The 22,453-nt window shown below is 42.2% G+C and overlaps 1 protein-coding gene across 3 annotated transcripts; it reads left to right on the forward strand.

Annotated features, from left to right (window-relative positions):
- The first annotated feature begins 60 nt into the window (after positions 1-60).
- CTTNBP2NL (CTTNBP2 N-terminal like) lies at positions 61-21,529 on the forward strand. 3 transcript variants are annotated; one of them, XM_068918232.1, is made up of 5 exons: positions 61-127; positions 4,870-4,977; positions 15,156-15,386; positions 16,506-16,613; positions 17,434-21,529. In XM_068918232.1, exons 2-5 carry the CDS (start codon positions 4,879-4,881, stop codon positions 18,913-18,915), a joined length of 1,920 nt encoding a protein of 639 aa, XP_068774333.1. In that variant the 5' UTR covers positions 61-127; positions 4,870-4,878; the 3' UTR covers positions 18,916-21,529. The 3 variants fall into 3 exon arrangements, with proteins under 3 accessions (XP_068774333.1, XP_009670454.1, XP_009670452.2); XM_009672159.2 differs by lacking the exon at positions 61-127 and adding an exon at positions 613-706; XM_009672157.2 differs by lacking the exon at positions 61-127 and adding an exon at positions 2,022-2,834.
- The last annotated feature ends 924 nt before the right edge of the window (positions 21,530-22,453 follow it).

Genomic DNA, 22,453 nt, shown 5'->3' on the forward strand with positions numbered 1-22,453 from the left:
CGAGGCCGGCGGCGGCGCTGATTGGCGGCTGCGCCGTCCTTCAAAAGGCGGGCGCCAAGGGGCGGGCCCGGCTGGATGGGCGCGGAGCGGCGCGGAGCGGCGGCGGCGGCGGAGGAGCCAGAGCCAGGTCGGTGGCGGCGGCGGGGCCGCTCGGGGGCGGGGGGGCGGCAGCGGCTTGGCCCGGCGGGGCCGCGTCCGTGTCCGCCTCCTCGGCGCGGCCGGGCCGGGCCGGCGCCGCCCCCTCGGGCGGGCCGCGGCAGGTGCGCGGGGCCCGGCGGGGCCGGGCCAGGCCGGGCCGAGGGTTGCGGAGCCGCCGGCCGGCCGGTTTGGGGTGAAACTCGAGGCTTTCGGCGCTGTCGCGCCGCCTCGGGGTGAGCGTCGGCCGCCGCCGCTTTCGGGGGCGCCCCCGGCCCCTCCCTGCTCCGGGCTCGTTTCTGCCCTGGGCCCGGCGGGCGGGCAGCGTCCCGCCCCCGGGGTTCGGGCTTTGGCAAGGCTTTGGGTGCGGGCTTTAGACACCCGCCCCGTCTAAAGCAGCGCTTGGATAAATACTTGAACGCGGCGGGTTTGGGGGAGTTTCCTTTCTTCGTGCTCGTCGTTGTGAGACGCAGAGATGGGGGGGGGGGGGTTCAAACGCTGCTCGTCTGAACCTAAAACCTCTACGGTTTTGATACGGTGCCAGGCAGTGTTGTGAACGCACGGTTGCAAGGTGTGTTTTAGCTCTTTATTGTATAAATGCGTTGGGTGTAGTTATTTTAGCAGCTTGTTTGAGCATTGCACACAACGCCTGCAGCAGATCTCTGAAGTTCTGCGCTGGGAGGTTTTCAGGTTGGGCTCTCGGAGGAACGCGGTCGCCTGAAGGTATCTGCTGGACGACATCGGCTGCCCTGCAGGGAGACAACGTATGGAGCTGGTTCAGGGTTATAGAGACAGAAGCGTTGTTGAAGCTGCACAGTGGTAGGCAGGGCACGTGAAGGGAAAGGAGATACCCTCCTTCAGAGGCAAAATAGCCAGTTATGCTCTACACAATGAGGCAAGGAAGTGGAAGAGATTTGGGCCAAGCGCCTGCAGATATCTTGAAGCTTCGATGCGACGAGCGCTCCTGTTTGTGCCTCCTGAGCTGAGCGTTTAGGCTCCTCTGTTTAGCGCTCGCCATGTAGTAACCCAAACCTTCGCCGAAGTCCGTGGGTCGAGCGCTCTCGTTGTGCTGGCAGAGCTGGTTAACTTGGTTTGTGTGTTTGCGTGCGTGAGTCCCAGCAGCATGCCATCTCTGATGGTTTCATAATCATCACAGCACGATTCAGGGCACTGAGGAAGCGTCGTAGTCCAGAAGCTTATCACTTTTTTTTTTCCTGTTCTTGAAGTGGCGCATGCCAAAGATAGCTTACCCTGGTGTGTTTGCTTGTATGGTTGTACTATGCTTAAACTACTCTTGATATTTATTAAATACTTGGAAATAACTTTATAAAGTTTCATCCTTTTCATGGGTGAATATGGGTCTGTTGAGGAGAAAAACTCTTTTAACAGTTAGTAGCGCAGATAAAAGGAAGTTTACCTTTAGGCAAGCAGTAAGTAATTATCTTTGTTTATGCTCTAAACGCTTGTTTGTTGTCCAAAAATGGTGGTATATCTCAGACTCAGGGAAAATATTTATACCATCAGACTAAATAATGACGGCCTTGTGGTTTGTGATCTGTGCATGATTGGACCAGTTAGGATATTTCACTGAATGTGAACTGGTAGTATGCCTTGGATGTTTCCAAGTCTTGTTTACAAGCTGTGAAACTGTATCTCTTGTTTAGAGGTTCTTAAATAATGGGCTGTTTTCCCCAGCTGACAAGTGCAGATCTGCTTGGCAGAGTGGGACTGTTTGCAAGGGGAAGAACTGGCTGGATGAACGTGGTTGGAGTGATATTAAAGAGAAATGGGAAGGGAGAAGGAGTAGGGGCACCTGATGGGAAAGAAATCTTGGAACCTGTGATGTTTAAAGGCATGGAAGGGATTTGGGTTTGGGTAGGGAAGGAGGAACTTATAGGTATGTGGTTATTGGCTCTCTGATTTGGAGTTGCTTGTTGTTCTTGCAGAAATTATAATCTAGAATGAACAGAGCTGCCTTTTTCCTACATTTGTCAGTTCTCTAGTATGGAGTGGCTGTAGAAGTGAGTGCTTGATGGTTACAGATCCGCTATAATGGGTACAGCTTTCCTGTAGCAGGAGGTTGCACGCAATGTGACTGAGGCTTTACCACTTACTACTAGTGTTTTAAGGTGGGGCTTATTTGTTATGAAGCTGATTTGGGCTCATACACCTAGAAATGTGTCTGAAATGGCTTATTCCTTTAGCACCAAGGAGGCAGAAGTCACAATGTAGTTTAGAATATAAAATCGAAATGGTTACTGCCTAAACTAATTGCTTTAAAATATTGAACTGCTGTAGGTAGCTGTCCCTGCTTTAAGAGTGTGCCTTTTGGTAGCTAATGGGGTGATGTAGCTGCAGGGTTCCATGTTGTCTTCATTTGAAGAAGTGCAGACTTTGTTCGTCTTCAAAATTTACTTGTACAAGTGTATACTTAGCTTATATACTTTAAGAAGTCAAAGAAAAATTCTCATTTTATTTCTAGCTTATAACACTGCAAAACTAGTAACTTAATGATTATCTGGCAAAAAAAAAAGAATTTTGCTACTTCCCAGAAATACTGATTCAGTCTTAGCTTCTGTGAATGTAGTCTGAGCAAGACCTGAACTAGTGTTTGAAATTAAGCCATGCATCTCCCAGGCAGGTGTTCGGATGGTCCAGATATTTTAAATATGTCCAGGAAAGTAATGCAGCTCTTGACTGTAAGTACCAACTTAAGCATGCTAAATGTTAAAAGCTAAAAATAGGCCTGCTCTTTTCTCACTCTGTATGTTTGTTTATGTGTGTATGTATATATATATATATATATACAAGTGCATATATATATAAACAAATATAAAAACACTTGTTTCTTCTATTATGGTGTCTTCCTTTATCTGTAAGATGGATAAGCTGTAAATCACTCCTGTGCTGTAGAAAATGAGATCTTAGCTAGCAGGCTTTTCGGGGGGTGACAGACCTGTTGACAGAAATATCCACAGACGAGGGAGGCTGTGTTCTGGGTCCTCAGCACCTGTCTGTAAGGCTGTTCCCGTGGATTTAAAACTGTGGCTGTTACTGCTGAACAGTGACCAACGCTGCAGTGTCCCACTGAAAAGCGATTTGAATCGGTACAGTGAGTTTAAGTTAGACTCTTGTGTTAGTTCTTGACCAGGCTTTTTTTTAAATCTTGGCAAATGCTTATGGATTTACCAAGCAGTTTATAGTCACGCATTTTCCTCTCAAACGTAAGTTAATGGCTCTGCAGGAGAGAGCATACACGTGGCGCTGGCACATCTGTGTTGTCCTGTTATACTGGTTTTCAAGCGACTACAGTATCTCAAACAATCATGATTGTTTTCTGTTAAGTTCCATTTAATGGTCCGTGCCAATGATGAGGCTATCCAGAAAAATCAGTAAGAAACACTGCTGCTTCATGGAGCCTCCGGTAAAAACCTGCATGGAGCAGGGGCACGACTGCGCGATGGGGGACTTCTCCAGTTAGCGTGGGGGTGCAAAATGGACTTCAAATTTCTCTTGCTGTGCGAAGGCTACTTATTTTTTTCTGCAAGCAGAACTTTCTGTTCCCAGCAACTGGAAAACTGCTTTGGCATAAACAAGACAGAACATGCATTTGTGCCTAATTCTCCAGAGGCACAGTTATGCAAATCGGTTGTAAAGTGGTAGTGACTTCAGAAAATTTGGAATTCAGTTGAATGTTTTAGCTGGATACGTTTCTTTAGTAAAAGTTAATTTAACCATTTATCTTCTGTTGGTAAAGTGGAGTTTAGTATTACTGAATGGCTTGTTCATCCTGTAGTATTTTAATTGACATTAATAGCAGCAAAAGATGGATGTGAATTGGACTAAGGAAAGGCATATTTGATTATTGTCTTGTGAGGCACAAGACTCTCATAATGGGGTATATTTGCATTGGAGGCTTGGACTTCCTAAAAATCGATGAAATGATTGCCTTTGTTAATAAAATAAAAAAATAATGTAATACAGAGGCTTATCACTAGGTCATATTAAGTGTATCAGTGAAATAAGACAAATTAACAAGCTTTCTGTATGCAAATGTCAAATGAAGGTTCTTCATTCTGAGGTGGACAGTAAAATTATATTTCACAAATGATGGTGATATTGAATCAGATTGAAAGAATAGTAATTAAACGTGTGGGGTTTTGGCATTGATTTTTTTTTTTGTAAAATGGTTTGGGCCTGTTCCATAAGTAATGCATAATGACGTTCCTAAAAAGCATTTTGTAGTGCTGAAATGTTAACTTAACCATTACATTTGTGGAAGATGGCCCAGTTTAGACTGCATTAATCATTGTTCTTCAGTAGTGGTTTTAAAACTTGAACATGTATGCCTGAACTGAGCACGTGAATAAGTTCAGTGTGGTGTTTGCAGCTGCGTGATCCAGATGTGTAATCCAAATTAGTATGGCTTTTAAATATCCATATTTTTTCCTCTCCTGTTAACTTTGGCTACTTCTCGGTGAATATTGTACTGTCATTTTAGCCCTTACTTTCTGGTTGCACCATTCATGACCCCTTGGGAAAAGGTGGAGAATGAATCTTCTGCAGTTTGTCTTGGAGGTTAAAGAGAAAATGTTTGCATGGTGTGTTCTGCCCTTCCCTTCAGGACAAGCTGCAGTGTGAAGCTGAAGTTAAAACAGAGATTATATGTTGTAACTTAGTATATGGATTCCAATACACAGATAAATACTCAGTAAACGATTTTCTATTTTTCAGATTTTCAGGATGAATCTGGAAAAACTCAGCAAACCAGAACTACTGACGCTGTTTAGCATTCTTGAGGGAGAATTAGAAGCAAGAGATCTTGTCATAGAAGCCTTAAAGGTATGTCATACCACGATAGAAACAAAAATGGCAACAGTATTACTACAGGTTCTGCAAAATACTTGCATCCGAGATAAAGTTCAGAAGGAAAGATTCATTACTACGTCAGAATTCCATCTTAATATCAGTAGTGTTACGTAATGAATGCTGTATGTCACTTTACGTCTTTGAATTCTTTATTGAAAGCTGGTTTCAAGAAAGAGCATTTCAGTGTTTAGGTACAGCTTTATGCATGTGCCTTCATCCTTTCTGATAAAGAACTGAGGACTTATGTTACCATGAGAAGTGAAAAGGGTCTATCAGACTGACTTTGGTTGTGTTCTTTAGTAACAAGGCTTTTTTAAAGCAGAACGTTCTCTCACCAGGGGGGATGAGATTAGTCTTTTGCTGAGAACGTCACACTAAAAAAAGCATCCATGGCTTTATATCGTACTAAGCCAATATAAGCTGGCACTGCTGCTGAGGGAAGCAGACCTGTGTGCCCTGCTACTTACAGTAATGCTTGTGCCAAGGAAAGGGAAAAAATAAATAACCTTGCAGTGAACTAGACTTGGAACTGATACCAGCTAAAACTAACCCAGCAAAGAAGTTGGTTTCAACCTATGTCAGGCCCCAGTGCAGCTGACATCATGGCTGTGTGAGTGCTTGTGATGGAACGTGACAGGGGATGGTGTGGGAGCAAGCGGGACCGCTTCTTGCAGGATAGCTCGTGCTCTGTGGCCCGCACGGCGGTGGTGTATGCGAGGCACAACACAGCACTGAATCTGCGCCAGTCAGGTGTGGTTAGTGTTGCTCTGCTGCAGGCTTCCAGGGGGCTCCGTGCTTTGAACTTGGGAGAAACTGGAGTGGTACAAAGGGTGGAAGAGGTGGGTTTTTTGAAGAAACTAGTTGTGACAGTGTTCAATATTGAAGGCTTCTTCAAGAGGACCTGTGACTGCTCGTGATGCTTTCAGGTATTTCAAAAGAAGACTGACAGTTTGCAGGCCTGAGAGCTGTGGTGGCTTAGTCTTGCTTCAGGTGTGTCTGTGGCTTTATCCCAAATGAGAACTGAAGGGGTGGGGAACCTCCTGAATCAGTTGGGACACCTGCATGTTTATTGTGATCTCTTCTTTTTTTCCTTTTCAGAGATCTATTTTATTGCAATATTGTTACCTTGGAAGTGGTGTGCTAAAAGACTTGGCTCCTTCCTCTTTTAGACTAGACTTAGAACAGGCTTGTCAATTTCTCGTCTCTCTTGGGATCGCTCTTGTTCTGACAACACGTTCTGATGACATAGGAATACAAGTTTAGTTTTAATATTGCAATCTGAAATATATAAATTGGAAAAGAATGCAGCTCCATTCCAGAGGCTTTTTAATGTGTACCTTTGAAGAATACAGTGCTATTATCTTTTCAGTTGAAATTTAACCTATAGTTCCCTCTGGCATGAAGAATGTAATACAGCTAAAATGCACTTTGTACATAACTTGTCAATTACACATAACTGAGAAGAAATTAAATGAAACTGTAACCTGTGCTTGGTAATTCTCTGGGATAAAATACAAAGCTAATCAAAGATTGGTGCTTTTTTATACTCCTCTAAAGGATACACTGTCTCATTTTAAGAATACCAGGAAAACTGGAGTTAGTTGGAAAATGGCAGTAAAAGCTTCAAATTAGAATTGGTTCTGGCTGCACACAGCCTTGCTTCCAGATCACTGCTCCATAGGAAAATGAGACTTTCTCCTCCAGTTGGCTTGAATCTGTAGCAAATGGTGAAATACTGTAGATCTTCCAGCTGTGTTCTGTTACTCATGCCTAAAAGCTAGGTTTAGTAATGTTGCAGCCAGCTTTGTGCTGGCAGTGTGCGGTGTTGCCCTTTTGAACATTGCATGTGTTAAAGAAAAACCCCATGTAACTACTTAATCTAGTGGCTGGACAGAGTTTCAGTGAGTTGCAGAAAATTCTTAGCCTTGCTTTGTCTTTTTATTTAGGATCTGCAAGTAGAGAAATTCTGGCCTCATTGTGCTTTTCCTTTTGTTTACTAATAGTAACTGTGGTAACCATTTTTAAATGCTTCACTCACTGAAATATTTTTAGTGTGTGATGTAGTTAAAGGAAAACCCACCTCAAACTGATCCGTTTACTCCTGTTTTGATAAATACAAAAATGCTGCCATGAAAGAAAAGTCCTCCAAGACTGAATTAAAGAGTGAACCTGAGAGGAGTTAGACTTGTATACATTGGCTAAATCAAACTGTAACCTCTGCTGAGCACTGAGGGCTGATAAAAGCAAGTGTGCATTTCGTACACAGCTGAATACCTCACTTGTAGTCTTGCAGCTGTCCTTGTTTTTTCTTGATTGTTCAGAGTAGTTTGTTCTACCTCTGCAATCAGATTTCTTTTGAGGTCTGATATTAAGTGTGTATGTATGCTGGAAAGAGGCAGTGGGCACGTTGGAGTTCTTTAGAATATGGTATAACCTTTAAAATAGTGTCAGTATTTTTCTACAGAAGTTGCATTAGGCAAATATGTCCATGGTTAAAAATCAGAGGTTGAGTTACCTAGCGTCTGGTTATTCAATAAAGTAGGAAAAGTCCATTTCCCCTTGTGGGCTGATTTGGCTTCTAATTAAGATTTAAGCACCTCTGAAACCTCTGGATTTTTGAGGCAAATCCTGTGCTATATTGTTACAGCAAGGAGCAAGCACCAGCACAGGAAAAACTATGCCTTAATTTTAGTAACTTCAGTGCAGTCTGCAATCATTGATATTCCTGCCCGCTTAAACCTGCGTGCATGGGTTCTCTCTGCTGGTTGACAAATCCTAAAATAGTTCCCTTCTCCCTCATGATATCAGGCCACTTGTTTGCTGGCACTGGCCCTGTTTCTCCCTGAGTCGAAAGCAGGGCTGTGACACTGGCTTTTCAGGGACCGCTTGCTTAGTTTGCGCCTTCACTGTCCTCTTCACCTCCCCTGCCCAAATCTTTGTGCTTTCTGATGAGGGTTTTCTCTCTGCGCTCTTTCTCAAGGAAGGATCCCACCGCTCCTGTACAGCGACAAAAGGGGTGATTCACTGCGTTGATTTATGTAGCTCAGTTTCGGATTATAAGGAGTAATGTGCTAGGTCACCTCAGATCGATGCTTCTACCTTATTATGACTTGTCCAGGCTGCCTGCCTGCCTTGGCTGTTCATCCTGTGGCATGTTTTCTCTCTCATACTGTTTTTAATTGAGCAATAGGTGTTTGGCATAGGCACTTTCTCTTCCTACGCACTTGCTGTGCAGCTGGTCCTGACGGGTTAAGTCCATTTCAAATTGCAATGTTCCTGCAACTCAAACTGGAGATACTAGTTTGAAAGGACTAAGTGAACAAATTAACTGTGTTAAAAATACTCTTTCCCAGTGCTTCAGGTTTTTCTTCATTTTAACCTTGATACCTTTTGGGAGGGGGAAAAAAATTTTTGCTTGAAAATAGCTTTCTGTGTGCTACACAAATCTCAATGTTGTTCTCAGTGCATACCTTAAATATCATTTCTTATTGTGCTCCTTTTCCTGTAGTTATAATCACATTTAAATCATCCAAAATCAGATGCTGTCAGCCTTATGTAAGTAACACTAAGGGCTAGACTGTCAGCCCTTACTGCCATGTAGACAGGCTTGCATGTGTGTACTACAAATTAGCCCTCTAAATTGGCACACCATGACTGAAAGCAACTCGGTATTTAAAAAGTCTCTATTGGTATATTAGAGCACTTTGTTCCCTTCCCCCTATCTTTTTATCAGAATTCCCCATACACTAGAAATAGTTCTGTTTACTTTTGGAAAACAGGAAACAACTTTCTGGCTTATTTCTTTAGCATTAAAGTTTTAGGCAACTTACACTGCAGCAGAAACTGTCTATTTTGCATTGATGACTGAGAGCTGGTATTCATTGCCTTACTACTTAATTCAGTAAGGCACTCTGTAAAGCAGCATTAATGCATTGCAAAATTAAATGTTCATTTGTCATAGGCTTGGAGATTAATTTACGGTGCAGTTCCAAAAACAAAAAACTACCACTTGTTTAAATAAAAAACTTCAGTAATATAAAACCTTACTATGAATACTAGTAAATCTTTCACAGATAGGGGGTTTTTGTATAGCTTATAAAGCAGCTTAGGTCTCGCAGGGCTCCAGTGTGCATTCCCCTTCTGGAATGCAGTCTCTTACTGCTTTTCTTCTTGGGGAGAACTTATTTGCTTTTGCTTTTGTTCGCTGATATTTTTAGATTCTTCGGTCCCTCCCAATACCTAGATAGGCTCTGAACAAGGAAGAGAAATGCAGGAACAGCTCCAGGTTTGCATTGCCACCCGTGTGCCTTTGGGTGCCCTGCTGAGGGGTGACCCGAGGGCGGTCTGCGTGCCGTGCCGCTCCCGGGCCAGGCTCTGCTCGCACGCAGCGCCCCGAGCTCGCTGGGACCCATGCAAAAGCTTCCCGAGAAAAATTGCTGTTTTGTGCTGTGTGGTGTTTAAGAGCATTTCTTGCCCTTAACACCTGTTACCAACTTTGAAATGTGGGCAAATTTGGGTGGCTCTTGTTTACCTGGCTTGATCGTTTGAGGCATTTGTAAGAAATATGGTATTTGCTTTAATTTCTGCTGTACGGATCTTCGCTAGTGGTTGCTTCAGATCTGGAGCTGAGTCTAATGCAAGACTTAATCCCACTTCAGCTTTTGGACATCTACTTTCATGCGAAGCAGGTGGTCCCACCCCCATTTCCCTCCTCTGTCGGGGATTTCTGTGGCCTCAGCTTGTCTTTATTTCCAATATCTGTCTCTAGGGGAAGAAGCTAATAAGGAAGTTCAAGGCAGCTAGAATCTATTTAAAGATTGTACCATTCTCTGCAGTCTAAAGGAGGAACTTCTGTACAAGTTACTGCTGGAGAACTGCATGCCCAAGTAACTGCACTTAAGAGTGTCTGTTGTGCCCAGTGTGAAAACTAACCTCGAAATTTGCAGGCAAGGGTAATATTCTACTTTGTGTCCAAAAAGTACTTAAAATGGGTGCTGGAAATTCTCACTATTTGATGTTCCGTTTAAACAAGTTGTAAAGATTATTGAAGGCAGAGAGAAAATACTGTCTCATAAACAAGTTTTCAATAAAAGGAAATCTTTTTTTAAAAAAAAGAGTAGATTATGGGAAATGCTCAGCGGAAAGCAGTCTAGAATTCCCCAGAGAAAGCAGTAGCTTTTTCCTAAGAGTGAAGCCTTTGCTTTGCATGTCTGCACAGGAAACATCTCTTTTCAGTAGCTTCAGATACTGCTTCTGCCCCATAAAATCAGAATTATCCTTTTTCAAAACATGCTAGCAGAGGTCAATTACCCTAATTTGAACTAAAAAACAGCCAGTTGAGGGCGTTACCCCCACTGTGTATGCCTAATTCTTCTGATCGTTGGTTTTAAAGTAGTTATTAACATGCCTTGCTGCTTCCTTTTCTATTATTTTTTGTTTAAGAGCAGCCTGAATTTAAATATTATCTCCCTTCCTGTTGGGGGAAGGGAATATAATAGTCCTAAAAATTCTCTTCTGTCACCAAGCTGCGTCTGTTGGGAAAGCTGAGGAGCAGCAGGACTGCAGTTCAGCCGGGAGAAGCTCGAGCTGTCGGAGGTGCGCGCCCGGTCTCTGCCCTCCCCGGTTGTGCTGAGAGGTGCCCCGCTGACTAGCAGAAGCCATGGGAGCTGTCACCCGTGCATGTGTACAATGCCCTGCGGAGGCCACTGCCCTGGGATTTAATTTCAGAAGAACAAGGCCGACTCCTTCAGCGAAGGACTTGGCTGTTCAGCGAAGCCGGTAGCACGCAGGTGCGGTAGGCAGCAGGCTGGAGGTCTGGGTCCGCGTTTCCAAGCGCGCGGTGGCCCAAACGCCAAAGCAGTGGGTTTGTTTTTGTAAACGAGATGATCTGTTGAGGACTTCTCGTAGTCTAGACGACTTTAATGAAATGTTTATGCTCTGCTGGCTACTGAAGCAGAATAGCTGGACTTCAGAAAGCTATTAATGTTATGATAGTCTCATCTGTTTGTCATGCTAGTTCAGGAAAATACTTAATTGCTCAAAGTAGCAAGGAAGAACTTCTTGTTCTTTCCCAGACAGGAAATAAACCACCCCCAACTAAATTCAACACGACCTAGAGCCTAATGCTGACGAGAAGCAGAGGCAAAACATGTTTTTGTTCCCACTCACAAAAATCAGAGGATATATGTAATGTGAGTGACCTTAATTGATAAGGTTTACATTCAAATTCCTTAAGCTTTTTACTAGAAAGAAGTGGCCCAGAAGTAAACATTTTGGATGTCCTCATGCTTGCTTACACTGTTAGAAGCACTAATACCAGTCTGAAGAGTTTCTGTCCTTCGGTGGTTGTAGAGAGTAACCGCTGCAGAGCTGGGCTCTCTTTAAAAGAGAGAAACAGCTCATCTGTCAAAGCAGTTAGGCCAGCTGGATGGATTTTCAAATTTGCATGTAAAGACTTTCCAGTGCTCAAGTCACTTGCAAGTTCCCTACACATCTGTAGCAAGGTTTAGTCATTTTTATAATGCTTCAGAATAAATGAAGATTCCCTTCCTCTCCATTTATTAAAACAAATTAAGCCTGTGGTTTTTCCTGTGAGTCATTAAACCATGTGGATGGCTCATTATCCAAGGTGGCCCTCCCATTTCCAGGGCTGATCTTTTCCTTCCTCTTCCTTTTTTTTATGTGAAGCTTGAACAATATCTTAAGCTCTGATCTAACATAGTTGGGATCAAATAATATCCACTTTTCTTTGGACAGTAGAGGAACAGGGAGCAGGATCTGGAATCACTGCTTTTGTGAGATGTTCCTTTTTGTTTGCTGCAAGTGTTAAAATACAGCTGCAAACTAGCATTATAGGACAAATGTCCCTAATTTCTTTTCATACCTCTTTCAAAAAATCAGTGTGTGGTGTTTTTGTGTTAAAATTCTCCTGTTGAGAGTAGAGATTGCCTTTGATTATGTTTTTTCATGTTAATTACGTGGTTGCAGCTTAGAACATAGGTAGGGCCAGAAATTTTCCATCAGCTACTGAGTAAAGCAATGCTTTATTGGTGGTGATATCATTCCTCTGACCTGTAAGGATCAGTTATTTTTTAACAACCCTTCAGTAAAGCCGAACTGCATGAAGCAGTTCGATACTAAAGAGAAAACTGGAGTAACAGATTTTTCAGAGCTGCACATAGTGAGGTGTTCCAGTTGCATTTATATCCCTGAACTTCACAAATTATCTGTAAAGTAACTTTTTAAGTTAACTTTCTTTGCCAGAGTAGTTTGCTTTTCTGTTTCAGGGAATCTGTATGAACTGGTGTGTGGGCTGGTGTTCAGAGAGTCACTAGCCCTCTTGTGTACTAGAGGGGAATGTTTACATTTTCAGTGCAGTTTGCTGGAACTTCAAAAAATAATCATTCTGATAAATACTGACATTTAAGTTGTCTTTTCATTTTAGTCAGGCTCCTTCCCATCTAAAAGATGTCCTTTGGAGAGGCCTTAATGGTGGGTAACACTCAATAGTTTGCCGTTCTTAGCCGAAAGGCTTTCTGAAAAAGTGCAGTTAGGCTGGCGTTGTTTCGCTCTGTGCAGAGCAGACAGCTTGTTTTTCCTGCCCTCCGACTGCTGAATGCCATTTAGCAGGATCAACGGAGCCTGTGCTTTGTGGAACTTGTGCTAAGAACTCTGTATTAATTCTCAGGAAGCTACTGTATTTAATTTGGTATAGCTTACTTTCTGCTTGTGTTCATGAGGATGCCCAGATGTGTGCACAGCACACATACAAAGCTAAGACACATGATAACATACAGAGAGCGTTTGTTTGGGCCAGTCTCAAAGCAAAAACATCCTGCATGCTCCCAGGCAAAGCACAGCTAATACCCTCAAAACGTGTCTCTGTAGATCCCACAGTACTTTGCTAGGGTATGGTTGAAATTAAACCATTCTAAAGGTAATAGCATGTTAGGGAAAGAGAATTTGGTTAAAGATACTGGGGCTAGCTCCTGCCTTTCACAGAGAAAAACATTGTAGGTAACTCATACAGAGGAGAGAGATATTTTTCTAATGCCTTGCTAAAAATGTGCCTATGCAGAAGAAAGAAAATTGTCGGCGTGAGTTCTCTTGTAAGGACTAATTACTGTGACTATAGTGAAATCAAGAAGAGTCAAATTTAAATCCTGGATTTCAAAGGTATCCTTTCCTGGCATAGACAGTGCCATCAGCAGGCACCACCAGAATTGTGTTTTTAATAACCCACGCTGGCATGCTCCATCTGGATGTGGAAGCACACTGGCTCAGATTTTTCAGAAGTGCTTAGTGTTTAGAGTATAATTGTTTCAGTTGAAAGTAATGATTAAATGTCTTGGAGCTAAGTTAGATCAGTTCTGAGGGCTCTTGAAAATTTCAGGTCTTTTTTATTCTTCTGTTGAACGTATATTTGTTTTCATATGGGTTCTTATCATGGTGATAAAATGTAAATAATTTAATGTCTGTTACAAAGTTTTGTTTTGCATATCTTCTTTAGAACTTCACAGTAGTCTTTCTAAGAGATGAAAAGCAATAGGATAAGATTACAGTATCCTAACAAACAGATTTCCAACTAGAATGGCTGGTCCTAAATGTTTTAGGACTTGCAGCACAGTATGTGTGGGTTTCAGTAACTTTTGCATGTAATTGGAGGAAGGGTAATCATTCCTATCTTGTTTCTTGAGAGGCTTCACTGTGTTTAGTCTGGCTGAGAATATTAAAGATTTTGTTAACAAGTTACAGATTTATAGGCTATTGTGAGAGTGAAATGCTTTAATTGCTCAACATGAAATTCTTTGAAGGTGACATGGCCAAGAAAGCCACACAGCTGCTCTTCCACTGAAACATCAGTAAATTAAGTCTTTCGGTGAGCAAGAACTGCTATTTACCTTCTTTTTGCAAAGTTGTGGAACATGACTCATGGACTAGATAACAGGTAGCTGTGGTGTGAAGAGGTTCATCAGCTGACTATATTGTGGAGATGCTTGAGCCTTGAAACCTGTTGGTATGAGCTTGGCTGAAACATTCTTCAGGACCAGACAGCAGCTGTGACAAGTATTTATGGTTTTGGATAGGTAGCTTTTTTTCCTGTGCTTAAACGAGAGCTCTGAGAAGCATGCTTGGTTTGGTGGGGTTTTTTTGTCTTGTTTTTTTAGCAAAACTTTATTGCTCTCTTCTAGTTTGAGGCCACTTGATTAAAAGACTTTTTTCATTTGGAGAGCTATGGAGAAGTTAAGGCATGTGCTTATAAACCCACGCACGCTTGTTTCAGACTCTACTATATGAATAGTATCTGTCTACTTGTGTTCTGATTATGGAAATGCAAGTGCTTCTTGCAAAATTTATCAAAACTTGGAGTGTGTTATTCATTTGGAGAGCAGGTGGCTTCTGGGAATGGTTGTGAAGCAGTGCGGATCTTCCAGTTGTACAGGTCTGATTCAGGTCTTCAGCCAACAACATCTGGGTTCACTTCAGTGTTTCTGATACTAGATTTGATTTTTTTCATTAGTGGGGGAACCATCAACTTCTGCCTATTTTTAAATCTATTAATGAGGGCTTTTTATTGGCTTGGAGTCTAGCCGAAATTTTTTTTTAAATGCTAGTATTCTGATAGTCAATTTAGAAAACCCTTCTGAAAACAGAAGGATTATTATGCTCTGACTGTACATTTCACTTTATAGTCTAACTTATTTGAACAGAGTCTATGCCACCATATGCAGCTAGTATGTGAAAAACATGCTGTTTGTCCCCTTGTTGTCGGCCTCATCAGAAACCCCTTGTTGTCGGCCTCATCAGAAACGACAAGGTCGAGATGGGCCTTGGAGGTTGCACTGTTCCTTTTGTGGGCAAAAGCTGTACTACTGTACAGAAGGTAGGCAGACCATTTGACCAGTTACTGTCTGTTTTATGGATTAGTATTGTTCTCCTGTCTGTCAATTGATTACCTTTAATGTTATTTGTGGGTTTTCTTCCTATCTTAATACTCGTAAACAGGTAAGTCTGATTCATATCCTGTTAATATTTCTTTATGTCTAAGTGGAAAAGCTGAGGAAGAGGGATACTTCTCTTAACAGCAAATAACTTTCTTCCGCAAGTTTTCTGTTTTTAGTAGTATTTCAACTATTATTTTTATATCTCAGGCTCAGCATAGAGACACGTTCATTGAAGAACGCTATGGAAAGTACAATATCAGCGATCCACTAATGGCTTTGCAGAGAGATTTTGAGACCCTAAAAGAAGGAAATCACGGTGAAAAGCAACCAGTCTGCTCCAATCCCTTATCTGTTTTGAAAGTGGTGATGAAACATTGCAAGAATATGCAGGAAAGAATGTTATCCCAACTTGCTGCTGCAGAAAGCAGACACAGAAAGGTAGGTTTTGCTTCAACTAAGCTGTGCAGAAGTAACATAGTTCCATTTTGATAAGATGTGAACTTCAACAAAAGCACTTCAATGCCATGAGAGTTTTAGTGCTTAAAAGGGTTTTGCACCTTTGTTTAAGCTTCTTATCACTCAATATGAGTGATATACCTACTGTTTCCTCCTGAGAAAATCTACTGTTTCCTCCTGAGAAAATGTTCTCTACATACTTGAAGGTATTTAAGCACTATTTGGAAGCTTAAATTGTAGGAAGCCTGAGGAGCTGCTAGATTCATGGTGAATGTGTTTTGGGGGAGCCTAGGATTCTGATAATGAGACACTCTTGGGTCTCTTGGGAAGTTCATGTTCTGGCTTTTTTGTTGAGTTAATAGAATCTCAATTATTCATGTAATTCAGTGTTAAATCTGAAGGAGCTCCTTAGCTGTGTCCTTATGGCAAGCAGTTTCATTTCAAGAGCTCATCTTCTGAAGTGGAAGAACAAATTAATGTTCTTTATAAAATAAACTTTGCACTGCAGTCCTCAAATCTCCTGTAAGCCACTAGGGAGGGGGGAGTCTGTATGCAAATTACCATTGAAACGGTAGCCAAGAACTTCCTGTTGTAATTGTTAATGCCCTATCTCGCTGTGATGTGTGCTCTGAAGTAGTGCCATCTGCTCCTGCTTTTTTTATTTATATATACCTGTATATATATATAAAATGGTCCTGCCAGGAAATTCTGGTAAGGGCGCCATATAACCAGCAACAGATACCATGAATCACATAAGGACCTGCTTCCTCATGAGCTTCTCAAGGCTATTCTGCAGTCTGGAGAAAAACATGCAGTTTGGCTACTTAGTACTAAAATGAAGATGCACACAGTGCACTTTTTCTAACCTTTCTCACAAACTGACTCAACTATACAAGATAGCAACCTAGTGCAATTTGTCCAAAAGCTTCTCTTATATGATTTTGGGTTGAACTTGATGTCTGAGGTTACCATGACTACTCGGATGTCTAATTTGGCTTTGGACTCTGAGAAGATGGAGCTCTCCCCCTGTGTGATTTCCCTCCTCCCTTACACATTTGTAAGTGTGCCTTTGCATTAAAGTGACTGAAGTTTGTTTGGAAGGTGATACTGGACCTTGAGGAAGAAAGACAGCGGCATGCCCAGGACACGGCGGAGGGGGATGATGTCACCTACATGCTGGAGAAGGAGAGGGAGCGGCTCACCCAGCAGGTGTGCTTTGGTAGCTGGTAATTACCCAAGCCATGGAAACCCAGGGCTCCTGGCTGCTCAGGCTGAGTGGTGAACTCAGTACTGATATCTCTTTGCACCTTTATGTTGAAAGAGTATTGGAGGCCTCGCTCCTCTAAGGCTTTTCTAGCTTTTAACATTTAGGTATGAAAAAAACCTTAATTTTCCTGATTCTGTAGCTGAGCAGTGCTAAAAGCTATATTAATAGACAATTAAATGCTTTGACAACTTATTTCAGGCTGAAAGCTGAAACATTCTCAGGAGTTGGACTGCACTACAAGTGGTAGGTCTCTCTAGTACTCAGAAGTCAGGATAAGACATGAAAGATCTCCTGTGGGTTTTATTCAAAGACAATAACGTAAGCTACTGTTTTCTGTTATTAAAGTGCTATAGACTTTCATAACATACATAACGCATCAGCATTTTAAAGTCTAAATACTTTTAAAAGGCAGGCTGACAAAGAAGCAAATGAGGTGGAAGTAAGCTTTTCTTCAGATAGACTCTTCAATCAGTGCATGGAAAATTGGGCCTATATTACACTAAAGGCCAACTGAATTTCATACATGCGAACTACTAGCAAGTAATAACCCTTAATACGTGCTGACAGATTGAGTCACTTGTCATACAAGGCTGTCTTACAGATACCTTGGGCAAGAACCTCTTCTGTGTGTTAGGCCTTACTTACTAGGGAATTTCTCCAAGATATGTAGTAACCCCTTTCATTTTGTGGGTGTTATACTTCATTTACTTTCAGGAGGCTTTGTTGGTTCCCTTAGAGTCCTTTTTTGTTCTTATCTTTCAGTTGGAGTTTGAAAAATCCCAAGTGAAAAAGTTTGAAAAAGAACAGAAAAAGCTGTCAAGCCAGCTGGAGGAGGAGAGGGCACGCCACAAGCAACTGTCCTCCATGCTTGTAGTGGAGTGCAAGAAAGCCACTGCCAAAGCAGCTGAAGAGGGACAGAAGACGGCAGAACTGAGCTTGAAATTGGAAAAAGAGAAGAGTAAGGTGAGCAAACTGGAGGAGGAGCTGGCATCCAAGAGGAAGCGGGGTTTACAGATGGAAGCACAAGTAGAAAAGCAGCTCTCAGAGTTTGACATTGAAAGAGAACAGCTGAAAGCCAAGCTGAACAGAGAAGAAAATCGTACAAAAGCCCTGAAAGAAGAGGTGGAATGTTTGAAGAAAGCCCTGAAAGAGCTGGAAGCTTCTTGCCAGAAGCACAGTCCTGCTGAGCCTGTGCAGCCAAAGCCCTCAATGATGTCCAGAGGTGTCACAACCGACAGTGCCACAGTGAAGTCTGTGTCTTGCCAGACAGAGTGTCTGCAGGCGGACAGAGCAGATCCTGCCAGCACAAGCAAAGCTGTGCATACCACATTTCCCAGCCCCACTCCACCTACTCATTCCTATGCAAAATCCAATGGTCATTGTGATACTGACATACAAATGGGAAGTGAGCTACAGCAGACAAATATAGCAGAGAACCAAGTTCAAAAGGAGAAGTTAGCTGGTACAGCCCCAGAAAGTGCAGTTGAGAATGGAAGTTCTCCTGTAAGAACAGAGTCACCAGTCCATCTGATGTCCCAGCTCCCTTCTGGTGGAGTCTCCCTGTCTCCCAGCAGCACAGCTGCATCCTCTCTAACACCTTCTCCCTGTTCCTCACCAGTTCTGACTAAACGCTTAGTGGGAGCTACAGCAAGCAGCCCTGGTTACCAGTCATCCTACCAGGTGGGGATCAATCAACGTTTCCACGCAGCTCGGCACAAGTTTCAATCTCAGGCTGAACAGGACCATCAGTCAAGTGGTCTGCAGAGCCCGCCATCAAGGGATTTGTCTCCTACTCTAGCAGATAACTCTGCTGCCAAGCAGCTAGCCCGCAATACAGTCACTCAGGTCCTTTCCAGATTTACCAGCCAGCAGGGCCCTATTAAACCAGTCTCCCCTAATAGCTCGCCGTTTGGCACAGACTATCGAAATCTGGCAAATGCTGTGAGCCCCAAAAGTGAATCTGGTCATTCTCCAAGTGCAGGCAAGGTTTCCAGTCCACTAAGCCCGTTGTCTCCTGGAATTAAATCGCCAACCATTCCTAGAGCAGAAAGAGGGAATCCGCCACCCATTCCCCCAAAGAAACCTGGCCTTGCTCAGTCACCTGCTGCTCCTACTCCCATAACCAAAACCGCTTCTCAGGCATCTTCTCTAGGTGCCCCCATGGACGTGGCAAGTAGCTGCTCTAACAATACTGTAGTGTCAAACGGTAAAGACATTGAGATACTCCTGCCAACTAGCAGCTAGTCTCCAGAAGATGTGAATGTGACATTCCACGGCTTAGCATCCTACAGCTAAGACACTGTTTTTCCACTCCATGTTATTTATTTCTGTAGTAGCAGAATCTGTCTGTATAAAGCATTTAGTATATTTTTCTTTTTTAAATGGGTAGGAAAATATTTTTGTTTATGAAGAAACCTTAACTACAGCTATACAGTAGCCTCAAGTGTCTCATGGAAGCAGTCAAATCATCAGAGATGACAGGAACCATAATCATGGCCTGGGACCTAACTATCAAACTATAATGGAACTGAAATGCTACTTGTAAATTATGCAGAAAAACTTGTGCAGACTTTTTACTCCAGATGAACATTTTATTAAAAGTGCCTGAACTAAGCCTGCAATATGAATGTGATTCTCTGAAAAAGGCAAGGAGGGGAACCATCTAGCTGCAGAAGTGAATTCTGTGAGTCATGAATGTTTAAACTAACACTGTTTTTAATTCTTTCCACTTGTTAAAATGAGTTAGCAAATATGCTATGAGTAAGTTCTGTAAGGTGACCACCAGACTGACACAGCCAGCCACATTTTGCCCTTTAGGACGTAGGTCCTAGATATTTTAGGAGATGCACGTAAGTTTCTGGCAGTAAAATTTAGCCTTAGTACTGTCCCAGTTACTTTTCTCTCAATGCTCACTATCCAAGTAGTGTTTTGCTTTTCTGTAACACGTGTTCTGTGGAAATGCCTGTGTGCTTTAAATGGCTAAACTCTAGTTTCTGGCGCGTCACCTTTAATCTCAAATTATTCAAGCATTCTACTGTTGTGTGTAGAACTTCTGAGAAAAGGATCTTGCTATTACTTGATAACAATCTTGCTATTACTTGAAAAGAAAAATCATTAGTCCATATGATACAGGTTTTTGCAACAGTAAAATAGGATCTTCTACTATAAAAGAAAGCAATAATTTTGCTCACTTGTATCAATTGTCAGGCTGACCTGGATTTTACTGACTAGCTAACTATACAATCTTGCCGGCTTTCACTGGATGCAAATATGCAACCAAATCATCACTGTCATATGTCATTGGTTACCTATATAGGTAATTTTACACACACACATATTAAATACACAATGCAGACAGAAATCCTGAGTGATTCTTGAGGGCCTCCCTAATAGGAAGAAGATGTGGAAATTTATTAAGACTGGAAAAAAATCAGTTACTTAAGGCAAGGAGTCGCTGAAGTCTGTGTCAGCCATCTGTATGACAACTTATTTTTCTAAATGGGGCCCAACAGAGGGGAGAAACAACAGATTCCAGTGCAGAAATCTGAGGTGAGAAGTGTAGTCCTCGCTGCAGACGCCTTGTGTACGTTGGCTGCCGTTTGGCACAGTGCAGTTCAGTTTTCTGAGTCATTGCAGTGAGAAATACAAGACAAATGCAGCTCAGTCAGCGGCGTAGAGGTGGTTGAGAGCATAACCCTGAGCTGATTATCCTAGGTATTGTGTGTAAACTGATCCTAAACTTAGAAACTAGACTTGCTGCTCGGTGTTGTGCTATGTTTAGCATTTCCTTCTACAGTAGCATAAGGTTTACATAGAGTGTAGCTACCTGCTATCAGAAATGCTTTTTCCTTTGTCCTTTTTTTCAGGATTTATTAGACAAAATGCATCCTACTTTATTGTAGGAAAGATCCCTGCAGCAACTGGGAGGATGCACTACTGTACATGACCTAATAGCTTTGAGTCTTATTTTGTAGGACATCAGAGTTCTTGTGCTGCTTTGAAGTGGCTGCTGTCTGGTGACCCTGCCCTTCTCTCCCATGCTGACATGGCAGGTATTTAGATTACAGCAAGAGAGGTTTTCACAAACCTATCAGTAGCCTTTTACATGGTGGTTTTATGTGCCACTGTTCCTAATCCGTTGGAATGGACTATGTACTAACAGTAGGAAGATTAGTACCACCCTAGAGATAAATGGGTAGTGACTCTTTGGGAAGCACTTTTTTTAATTTTGAAGTGTTGACAAGCAGATTTTTTTTCTCTTGAGAGTAATTCTGAAAATTGAGGGGCAGATGGATTTTTGCCTATGTATCACTTCCAATTCAAAAGTGAGGCTTTTGTATACACTACTTTAACATGTTTCTTTGCTTTTACATTAATCTAAATGGTATTATCCCCTTTCTTTATCAATAGCTCTATAGAGAGATACTATAATGAAGTTTATTAGGAAATGCACTGAATACTGTTTCTTCTAAAATATAATATGGGAAGGGGTATGCAAAAGAATGTATTTTTGCTAGTAGCCTATCTTCTGAGAGAAACTAAGCACAAATATTAAAATGGATCCAACAAACTCAGTAAGACATGTAGAGTTAGTATTTAACTTTTTCTGTAGATTGTGTGGAAGCAACTAAATATTTCTTCTATAATTCACGTCTGTTATAAGCAGAAATTGTTGCAGAGTTTGTCACTGGCTAATGGAGTATAATGAAGTGCAAAATGTATACATTAGTATTAATTCATTAACACTTGTAAATTTGTAAAGCCAAATGTACCAAGCTGAAGTCTTTAATCATTTTTATAGCTGATGGCATTAACCATGTTAAACATTCATATTATCAATAAAGGATTTTATTTTTAAGATGTGCAAATTGCTTAAGAAAACATTTGGAATTTTGCCTTCTGAGCAGTGGGTGTGCATAGAGGCTACCCAGCAGATAACAGTCTAACTATTGATAGCAGTGCTTATGTGTAGAATAATGTAAAAACTGGAGCTTGCTTATATATACTTTGAAGTTTTGGAAGAAGCCAGAATTGAGTCCAATGTACAGTGATAAATCCTTGCTGATTGCAATCTGAGCGGTATTGCTAGTCAGTCTGCCACTACCAGAAACTGATGGCTCTGTGGTATTAGGAGGATCTTTGCTGCAAATAGTGTGCTTCAGGTGACGCAGCACAGCAAAATCCTGCCAACTTTTGCTTTGGGGTGTTTTTCTAAGTAGAACAATTTTCCTAGAGTGCCTTATTACCAGAATGTTGCAGTAGTATCAATTTGTGATGTTAACGCTGGGTTTTTGTGGAGTGTGCAAGTGCCCTGCTGGCTTTTCACACAGGAAACTCAAGTTCTCCTTGTGTGAACTCCCTTGGCAGCTTCGCACTCCTCAGTTGTGGAGGAGCACTGCTAAATTATGTCACAGGGCCTCGCTTGAAATGGTCCAACAGTGTAGTAAAGGCATTCACTACAGAGAAACCCCCCTTTGCCAAGGACACACCAGGCCCACTGCAGTGGAAAAGCTCTTTCCCTGGGAGCTGGCGGCTTACCTGCTCCTGGTGCTGCCCAGCCACTGGGAAGAGTCCAGGCTGCCTTGTCTCCTTGTTACATACCTCAGTAGGGACCTGATTTTCTTATCTTTACATCTGTTCACAGCTGAACAGGTCTTGCCACAACCTGGGAAGAAGCTTTGTTTCTTCGACTTGATGCAATTTCTCAGGAGTGCCTGAGAGCGGTGGTACCCGCTTCAGTGCGGTTAAAAGTAGTAGCCACTGAACAAGTGCTGCTTCCTTC

This window comes from Struthio camelus, chromosome 24 (genome assembly GCF_040807025.1).
Source record: "Struthio camelus isolate bStrCam1 chromosome 24, bStrCam1.hap1, whole genome shotgun sequence".
Lineage (NCBI taxonomy): Eukaryota > Metazoa > Chordata > Aves > Struthioniformes > Struthionidae > Struthio > Struthio camelus.